General features: G+C 40.5%; 1 protein-coding gene across 1 annotated transcript; it reads right to left on the bottom strand.

Moving 5' to 3' along the window:
* Positions 1–1064, bottom strand: LOC122194804 (uncharacterized). Its single transcript, XM_042896043.1, has 2 exons — positions 465–1064; positions 1–357 (listed from the first exon to the last, which is right to left on the bottom strand). The coding sequence occupies exons 1-2, from the start codon at positions 1062–1064 to the stop codon at positions 1–3; spliced, it is 957 nt and encodes a 318-aa protein (XP_042751977.1).
* Between the last annotated feature and the right edge of the window lie 9916 nt (positions 1065–10980).

Genomic DNA, 10980 nt, shown 5'->3' with positions numbered 1-10980 from the left:
TTATTGCCCCTCCATCCTTCTGGGAGGGGGTCTTGTACAGAGAATGTGAGTGTACGTACCGAGTGCCTGATAGTCCCTTGTTCCCTTTTGTCGCTCTTCCTTGCTTCTCTTGCTCCGTATCATGAATATCTCCTTAGGCTGGAGCCCCTCGCGAGGCATATTTTTAGCGTTTTCGGTGTCAAATTTGGCACGCAAGCTTCGCGCTATTTCCACCAAGTCCTCTTTGAGTTGTTTCTCGTCCATTTCTTTTTTTAATACTGAACAGTTAGTTGTCTCATGCGTCTTACTTTTGTGGTAGTCACAGTACCAGTTCTTGGGTGATTTGGCTGGCTGTTGTTTCTCCGACACTATGTACACCTCCAGGAGACAACCACGTCTGTCATCCTTGACAAACGGTCGGAACCGCACCTGCGGTCTTCTTGCTTGGCCGTAGTGCCTACTTCCCCCTCGGAAATCCATGTGACCTGGGTTGTGGTGCTAAAGGCTTCTTTCCCATGAGTTTTTGTGATAAAGGGCCTACTTCCCCCTCGGAAATCCTCCTGCCTCAGATATCGCTCCACCCTTTCTTTCAATTTGGCCCATGTTAGAGGCTTCTTTCCCATGAGTTTTTGTGATAAAGGGCCTGGTAAAAGTCCCCACGTAAAGGCGCCAGCTATGAGCCCTTCATCATGCCTCGATACGTCTAGCGTAGTGTTTATGAACCTTGTGAAGCATTCTCGTACAGTTTCACCCTCCTTTTGCTTACATCTTATGATTGAATGAGAGTCTCCCTTGTACTTGCGTGATTGCATAAATTTGGTGAGGAAAAGGTACTTAAGTTGGGCAAAATTGGAGATGCTGCCCGGTCGCAGCGTCTTGAACCATGTGTCGGTGTTGCCATCAAGGGTTGTTGGGAAATACGTGCACCAAAACCTCTCGTCAAGCTTCAACAATGTCATCGTCCATTCATATGTGTCGATGTGGCTATTCGGGTCAGTGGTTCCGTTATATGTCTTGAGCGTCGGTAGCTTGGCTGCGTTTGGTATTTCATAATCCAACAATTCTTTGACAAACGGAGATGTCATGCTATGGGAAAGGCAATCTTGTCCTGGGACGGTTGACGCTCCCTGTTGTTGGTATTGGCGGTTCAATCCATATGGTGGCGACGTGTGATAGCCAGGTCTTGGTCCGTAAAAGGGATACAGCTAGAATGGTAGTTGGAGGGAATAACTGGAGGAGAAAGGGTGTATAGGGGTCATAGGGCTGAACGTTGTTGTCTGCTGCAGGCTATTGTTGGTGGTGATGGTTGGCCTGGTCCATGTGCCGACCATTGAATAGACAGGTGGCGTATGAGATATCATGGTTTGCGCCAGTGGCGGGAATGAAAGCATTGAACTTTGTCCGCCCGTCAGCTGGTATGGTGGCGACGCTATAAACGACAGTGGGATGTTGAAAACGCGGCCTAGCGGAAGCATTGTTGAGTGAACCGGTTGTGTTTGTTGCATTGGCGGCACAAAGAACGGTGGCATCTGAAGGGACGTAGTTGGAAGTGGCCCCACCGGGGTTGTTCTTGGCTAGTAAATTAGCGGTTGTGGGGAACCTTCAGTGGTTACTGTAGAACTTCCTTCGCCTAGAGCGGCCTTGCTGACCGCTGTAGATGGTGGTGTTTCGTCCAACGCTGCCATGGGACATATGGGACCGGTCTGCCGTCCCTTGCTACCGTTGGACGTCATTAACCTTTCGCTTTTGTGGTTTTAGTTTGTGTTCTTAGTCTCACAAACGGACGGCGCCAAATGATGTGACCTTGAATTGGCTCGGTTGATGGTGTTCACTTGGATCCTCGGATGCCTCTGCAATATCACAAAGAAGGAAAGTCGTCAGCCGCTTTCCGGAAGGAGCTCCCGGAAGAACGCTTCGACGGTCAAGTTAGAGGGTATTTAGGGTCTATGGGTATCTGCTCTTTAGAGAGTAAACAAAGCTTACCTCGTGGGTCTGAGAGCGTATCCTTTTATACCTAACGCCCTTGCCTGATCCGTACCAGACAAGATCGCTTTTTGGGGAGACAAGATCAGGGGCGCTGATTGTAGGGTCATACGCCTTCAACCATTAGGGCGCTCTCATTAGCTCTGACGGTAATGGCCTGATTCTTCTGTTTGTCCTCTGACCGTATCTTTTGTCTTGGAGATGGGAGCGTCCCTTGGCGGGCGCGAGCCTTACGCCTGTGCAATCCGCTCCCGGGAGCGCCAACGGGCGCTAAGCCTGCTGGGCTGAGCCTGATTGGCGTGCCCAGCTCCTGGGCTAGACGCGATTCCGCCGTGCTGCCCTAGGCACGTCATCAGTAACCTCGTGACTTTCCTTAATCCAAGTGCGAGTCCTGTGCTTCCGGTAGTATAGGCCTCTACTACCTTTCACACCTACTCGTACTCGTCCCAAGTATTGTCTCGCAGTTCTCCAAGTCATTATCACATAAATAATTTTAACACATACAAATGTGACCAAACAGTCATAATTTTCCCTAAACTCTACTATGACTTCTTCCATGCATATCTTCAATTATCAATTATGCTTCACTCGGCTGGCGATGGAAACGTCAGACGATGGGATAACTTCATGGATTTATACCAAAAATATTTCTTTCTGCTAATCGAACATGTACTTCTCCCGTACTAGACGCATTATTTATTAGACGCATTCTAAAGGCAAGATATCACTCTTACGATATCTTCCGATAGGTATCATTGATTATCGTAAGCCTTCTCATTTCCTACATTTACTCGATTCACTACGAGTCTTCACTATGATGTTATGCACACCAAAGCAGGCGTTTGGTGTATCGAGACGAGAATATAAATAGAGGAAGATTTAGACGTGTATTCCTCCTTATTACTCCGAAAAATTACATGCCAGTTCTAACACTGTAATTAAACGTTTAGAAATCTGAACACATAAAATTTCCAGATCTGGGCGATAACAGACCATAGATCCGATCAAACAATAGCATTATAAATCATTTAGCACATAAAAGCATGTCAGACATTTTTCCTTAAATAAGCTAACGTTTGTGCCTATTCAGGTGTATTACTTTAATTTATTAGACACACTCCTCACGATCATCGCTTAGCAATATAAGTTTAACTCTAGAAATAAATCCTTATTCCTAGTTCGCTTAAACTAATGCTCTGATACCAGCTGTGACATCCCCATTTTCATGGCTAGAAAAAGACCGATTTTGTTTATGCTTTATAAAAATTAGAGTACCTCTTTTAATAAAAATGTTGCAAAATTTGTTCCCAGTAAAACATGATAAATACATTATCAAGACATTTCCGAAGATAAGTATTTTTATTCATTTTAAAACATTTGGGATGTCATTGTCAATACAGAAACGTAAGCATAAACAAAACTTACATTCATTATCAATAGTGATTTATATCTCCTTAATCTCTCAGTGTAATGTGACTTCATATCAACACCTGTGATATAAATAAACTGAGTGGGTCAGGTTGGGAAACCTAGTGAGTACATAGGGTTTTCAACCCACAATAATATAATTATCATGTTTAATCTTCAAGCAATTAATCAATTACCCATCCTCGTTATCTTATTTACTCTTAAGGATCTACCCTAAGAATCAGCTATTCCTCATTCATCCATTCATAAGAATTATCCTAAGGAAAAGGTACGAAGTCCATCGTTGTCAATGACATAGTTGTCAAGCACAGCTGCTAGTTCTATCACTTAGGCGCAGCTGCCAGAATTAGGACATTTTCTATGAGGCGCGGCTGCTGGTATTATCCATCGGGCACAGCTGCTAAGGTTATTTTATTTATTGACAATATCGTTTTCGAGAATCCATTCACAATACATGTCAGTGGGTTTTTAGAGTACACCGGTGAACACATCTTTCATAACACCTACAGGTTGCGAGCCTGCTAGTGTTCCACTAGATTGTCTAGAATAGTCTGTGGTTGTCATCCATACTCTTCTAGATGACAGGGCCAGCATTTGGGAACAAGGCTTCTCACATCGTCCACCTCTCACCCTTATCTCATGGTCTATATCACCTCTCAACTCATCATCCAACTCATATTTCATCTTCCCATGTTTTACCCAACATATTATGTAGATATAAATACATATACAATTTAAATCATATAAAACTTGTATAAAATCGTTCATCCAGCATAGATAGCAAATATACATATAATATGCACACATAACATGTATTTTATATAAAATACTTCATATCTATGTGTAAGATGAAAGGGACCTGACTCGGCACTCGGACATCGGTTTGTTACACTAAAGACAAATTTCCTTTGACAGAACCCAGTATCATTACCACTAGAGTTTAGTCTAATATTCACTGATACTAATTAATTAATACTCTTGCTATTATTACTGTTATATAAGCATGAAACAATATTTCTCAAGCACTATATACAGACAGGGGCCAGACATAAAACACCGGAGGGCAAGACCATTTTGGCATATAGCACTTCTAAAATCCAACAACCCTATGCGGCCCTTTAAACCAGATTCCCCATACCATGAGTGGTTAAAAAGATACTATAACGACACTTATATAACTCATAACAATATCCTAAATACTTATTATAAGGTCCTAATATCACTACTATATTAAAACATAAGCTATACTAAAGATAGGTTAGGCGTAACTCACTTATAATGGGTTTTTCTCAAAATCGGGCTCCGCTGGAGCTGAAAGAATTTTTTTCTTAGAGCCGTCGGGCACTCCAGGGCTTCCGCCTCGTGTTAGGGAGGTTCCTTAGGCTTTTCGGGGGAAGGGGGGTTTCGGGGCTAGAGAGAAGTTCTAGAGAGAGGGAAGTGATGGGAGGTGTGAGGAATGAAGAGGGCTTCACCTCTTATTTATAGGGGCTGGAGGTTCACACACGTCGTGAGTTTTATGATGCTCACGTCGTGATCCAGCTGGAGACACCCACGCACAGCCTGGTGTTGACACGTGGCATTGCACACAGGGTGGAAATCAACCGATTTTCAAAAATTCACAACTTTCGCATACGAGCTCCGTTTTCGACATTCTTTATATCCACGCATAGGTAAAAACAAGATCTACAACTCTAATTTAGACTCCGTCGGCTAATTATCAACTGATCTTAAATTTAACAGTACGAGGAGATTATATTGTTAAATGTTCGCGTAAAATTCATAACTTCTACATGCGGACTCCGTATTCGTCTGTCTTTTTACCATTGAGTTCCTGTTAATGAGATCTTCAACTCTCATTTAGGTCACGTAGGCCAAAAACCGCTCGAACTAAAATTCGAGTTTCGGGTCGTGCACTGCTATACCAAATCTTAGAAAATTCATAACTTTCTCATACGAAGTCAGATTTGGGCGTTCTTTTTTTGTATGTTATCGGTTTAACATATACTACAACTTTTGTTTAGATTTCTAAGGCTAAAAAATCTTTCATTGTAAATTCACTATTTACGTCTCCCGATGCCGTAACGGTTTTGCCGAAAAACTTCGACGTGCCATAACTTCTTCGTTATAACTCGGATTTCGGCGTTATTTATATGCACGAAACCCTTGAGACATATTATACAACTTGTTTAATATTATTTATTCTAAATAATATTTTGTCAAAAAGTCATTTTTGACCCCTATTATATCTAAATTGAGTAGCCCGGATCTACGGGCGTTATACTACCAGCTCGACAAACCCCATTATGACCCTTGCCGCACTTTCCACAAGTGCTGCTCTGCTGACCCCCCGACACTAGAATTAGCGTTCTTACACCGCTTTGGTGCTGACTGTGACTGTATCGGGGCCTGCCGCTGCTCCCTCAAGTGTAGCTCAATCTCCATCTCACGCTGCCTAGCGGCCTCCTGCAACTCTAGTAGAGTATCACATCGTTGGGTACACACAAACTGACGAATGTTAGTCTTAAGCATGCTCAGATAACGTGTCATCTGAGCCTGATCGGAAGCAAAATCTGGGCAAAACATCACCCTCTCTGTGAACATGCGGGTGATCTCCGTCACCGACTCCCCATCTTGTCTCAATCCCTAAAACTCCTGAGCCAATCGTTCTTGCTCAAACCGTGGAATTTAATGAACGCATAACATATCCCTAAAATTCTCCCAAGTAACAACAACTCTTTGATCATCAGTGTATGACCCAGTCGTCAATCTCCAACAGTCCTTGGCCCCGAACCTCAGCAGGTTCATGGCACACCTGACCTTCTGGCATGTAGGACACGAGCATGTAAAGAAACACCCCGTCCACATCAGAAACCCACCTCGTGGATTTGATGGGGTCCTGAGTCCCATCAAAATTAGGGGCTTCATGTTATCGAAGCCCCTATACTGAAAAGCTCGATTGGCTCCTCCCCCTGTCGCCGATGCAGCTGCGGCGGCAATTGTCTCTGCAAGGGCTGCATAACGCTCATCGAAATACTCGACCATTTCAGTCTTAATAGACCCAAACATCTTTGGCAGTTGTGGACGGAACAAAGTGGCAACATCATCGTGCAGGATCTCTAGAATCCTGAATTATAGCTCATCTGCCCCTATCTGTACCACAACCTCGGGTGCTACCGGCCCCTCCTGACCGCCATCTCCTGATCTTGATCCGGATCCAACCACAAAGCGTCTCGTAACTACCATTCTAAAAATATACCAGGAATATATCAGATAATCTGCATAATAACAGGGAACCAACTCCCAACTAAACCCTAGGGGTTATGAATTCCTTGTTATGTGCATGGGTCATGTGCTTTCAGTAGTACGGGCCCTACTACCTTCCACACCTACCCATATTTGTCTCAAGTATCATACAACACCCTAACAATATACATATGCATGGAGGTCGCTCATTCCTCACTCCTAGAGGAAATCTAACTATCCCATAACTGTCCTACCGGCTTCATACAACCCACCCATGAAACTTCCACCAACCCTGCTACACTCGTGTATGCTAGCCATACATAACGTTGGACCCTATAGACTTTCAAATACCTGATCCTAACCTAATCCCTTCATCAAACAATAACAGGAAATAAGGCCAAACCAAACATTCTTAGTTTATAAGATCTTAATTACGTACAGTCGTGATGCATACACAAGCAACCACAATAATGATGTCAATTTCATATAAGAAAACCCTAGGCTATCAGGCATCATGTAATCAGGCAATTCTATCATGCAATTCATGAAGATCCCTAGCCTAGTACTAGCATGCAATTCTAACATATCACAATATCAAATAACCGTATGGTATTTTGGGGTCTACTTACTGCCTCCGACTAATCGTACACCCTGCATCCTCCTTTGATATTTTGAAAGCCTTTTTGTCACACCCCCAAACCGGGACGACGGAAACGTTCGAGGGCAGAGGACATCATTTGCAGTATCACAACAATTGTATAATAATAATCAAAGCAACAACAACCATTATAGTAATATAAAGTTTACATTGTGCTCAAAACATTACTTTAAAACTATAACAAAAGACAAGACGTAAAGCTCCGTCTTCGCAACACCTGAGAAGGGTACCTGTCTACTAATGTTCCTGAGAATACAAGTGGTTTGAAATAGTGTCAACATTAAAGTTGGTGAGTTCATAAATATTTTGTTATAAAAAGTATACTCTTTGTTCTTTGGAAAAGTTCGCCTGTTCCTCCAGAAAATCCTATATTTTCTTAGTAAGTAAAGATAAGTAATATGATCATACCAACTCCTTCTAAAATTACTTAATGAATACAAGTTATATATAGTCTAGATCGAATGGACAGTTGAATGTGTGGATCTGCCATAATTCCACAACCAAACAAGGAACAGGAAGAAACACAGAAATCACACATTCCACTGCCTATCGGATCTTCATTATATATAGCCCTAATGTACTCACTAGGTAATTATAGAGTTAACAATAATGATCTGTTTAGAAGAGATGAATATGATCCTTCCATGATTACTTAGTTTATACTAGTTGTATATAAACTAATATCGAATGGACAGTCGAATGTGTGGATCTGTCCTAAGTCCACAACCAAACAAGGAACATGAAGTAAGGCGGAAATCACACATTCCACTACCTATCGGATATTATTTATATAAAACCCCGATGTATAAACTAAGGAACCATTGAATTAACAATTAAGGGTCCTTTATCTTATACTATTTTGTAAATAATTGTTGAACCTTTTGTAATTATGTTTGCTTGTAAAAATAACATTGTTTACCACGGAAAATCTTATATTTTCCATAAAACCGATTTGTAGTTTTGAACTTTATAGAGACCAAAAAGTACAAGTATTATTGTCATACTTAATTTAATGACACGTAGTTTTATTCATAAGTAAAACTAACTGAAGACGTGTTTGCACTGTAAACTAGATATGAAGTTAATACCCTCTTATGATTACTTAGTACCTATGAATTATAAAAAATTGAGATCGGATAGACAATCGATTGGGTGAATCTGCCCTAAGCCCACAACCAAACAAGGAACAGGAAATAAGGCAGAAATCACACACTCCATTGTCTACCGGACATAAATTTTATATAACCTTGATGTAAGTACTAAGTAATCACAATGTTATTTTCCATTTAGACTGTGTAAAAGTATATATTTACGTAAACAATTAGTTAATACTTATTGTGAATATTCATTATAACCATACTAATATGACTAGTGGCCTACACGACGTTCTTCAAGCGTTGTAAAATTAATAACATTTGTCACCTCAGGCTTGCCGACCTAGCTGTAGCAGGTAGCTCAGGTGCGGGATTGTCAGTCCCGTATATATTTATACACAAACTCATGCTCTCCCTACAGGAGACTCTGGTTATAATTAGGATTTTAACGGGTACCATATCTGGTACATCAAGCGGTTCACAATCCTGTATTAACTAGTTTACATAAAGTGAAAAACCTTTTAGTAAATAACATGTAGCTTTGTAAAATAATTACTTTGTTCCATAAACTATACCCATTATAGTTTATAAGTTTATTTCCATGTTTTAACAAATTTCATGTTTAAATATATATTAATGGTAAGAAAACATAATAAGTAAATTGTATTTTTAAACACAAGATTTCTTGTGTTTGACTTGTATTCCCCCCCCCCCCCCCCCCCAAAAAAAAAAACATTGAAAAAGTTTGGAAAAATATGGGGGTATGAACTCACATTATGTGCGTGTTCTTGCTTAGATACAAATTGGTTGCGAATAATCTTCGGGGTAGAATACGTGATTATATCTGTATCCTAATAATTTTTACACACGATGTTGTATTTAAATCAAATAAGAATAATTTAAATACTAAGTTAAAGTGTCAAAATGTCACACCCCCGAACCAGACGGCGGAAACGTCCGGGGGCTGTCGTGACTCAATTGAATACCATAACATTGAATATATATGAAACAAAACAACATTCGTCACCATTCATCAACATAGTACAACCAGTAGTGTTTACATATCATACATTGTTTAAACATTACATTCCCCAAAAATTAATGTTGTTTGGTTCATTCAAAAATAAACTGCAACCGTCACTGAGTATGATTTCCCTTGATTCACTGGTTCCCTGAGAATACAAGTATTTTGAAAAACGTCAACATATGAAATGTTGGTGAGTTCATAAGTAGTGTTTGAAATCGAATGTTTATATTTCTTGAAAAACCACCAGAAAATCCGATATTTTCTGAAAAGAAAAGCTTTCGAAAACGTTTGTGAAGATCCATAGGTATGCTTGTTTGTTTCTATACAAAAAAAAATGTTCATTTAAGATGTATGCGTTTCAAATCTGTATGTGATAAAAACCCTAGGGAAACCCGATGTTCCCCTAGCTCTTTTGGAATCCATTAAGTTGCGTTGAAAACATTATGAAAATAGCAGTATCGGTCCCAAGCGACGTTGGAAGGTTCTCGAGCATTGATTATTTACTACAAACCCGCATTACACAAACGCCCAGTTTATAGTTATACTAACGAACCCGAAGGCGTCGTCCGTACTAATCACGTTATCCAATCGCCCGGACTATGTGTAGTCCCACATCCGAAGAGAAAGAGGTCACGAAGACCCCGGTAACTCCATTAACCGGCTGGGGAAAATATGCGTGCGAGGGGTCCCCGACCCGCCTCGTAAAATGTGTAGACTTTTCTAGCAATACCATGGACCCTTGGGGACCAGTGGTACAAGCCATTGAAAGTCACCCTACGTTGTGCCAAGTCGGTGAAACTCAACACTTCGTAGAAAAAAAAATGTCTTCGGGCCTTAAGATCAGGTCATTGGGCTAGCTAGGCCCAACAAACAAGATTTTACACTTTTGGGGCCCGAAGATGGTGCGTAGACGTCTGTGCACACTCGTATGTATATGTATTACCAATCGTTATTTGTATGTATCAAAGAGTTAGTAGTTGTAGATTTCCATTGGTTCGAGACCGAGCCAATTCGTTTAACAACGACTTTTGGTATTGTAATGAGTTGTATTTCGTTGATAGTCGAGGTGTCATTATTTGATCAAATTGTACACATTGAATCAGCCTTGAAATATTTCTGTTTTCAGCCTCTCATTATTTGTAAAATTTACATTTTCAACCCTTTTATTTAAATATTTCCCGGTTTGGTCCTTAAACTATTTTTCTTGACATTTTAACACCAAAAATTATTGAAATTAATATTTTCCAGCATATTTTTCAAAGAAAACAGTTTAAGTCCCTGAAAATGCAGTTTTTCTTGGTTTTAGCCCATCTTTTCGCAATTTTGACAATTTTGGCCCAAAATGGAAAATTTTTGCAACTTTGGTCCTTTTTAAATTTAAAAAGCATTTTAAACCTTTGAAAAGGATTTGGAACACTTATAGTCCACTGTTTTACAGAAAGTTACAGTTTTGGCCCTCCAAAACAGAAAAATTCGCATAATGGGCCTTATTGGGCCGAAATTTTCATTTTTAGCCCAATAAGCTTGAAATTTATGTTTTTAATCCCCCAAATGAGTATATTTCCAGA

Source organism: Lactuca sativa, chromosome 6 (genome assembly GCF_002870075.4).
Source record: "Lactuca sativa cultivar Salinas chromosome 6, Lsat_Salinas_v11, whole genome shotgun sequence".
Classification (NCBI taxonomy): Eukaryota; Viridiplantae; Streptophyta; class Magnoliopsida; order Asterales; family Asteraceae; genus Lactuca; species Lactuca sativa.
Note: the sequence above shows the minus strand (reverse complement) of the source record. Positions and strands in the feature narration are given on the sequence as shown.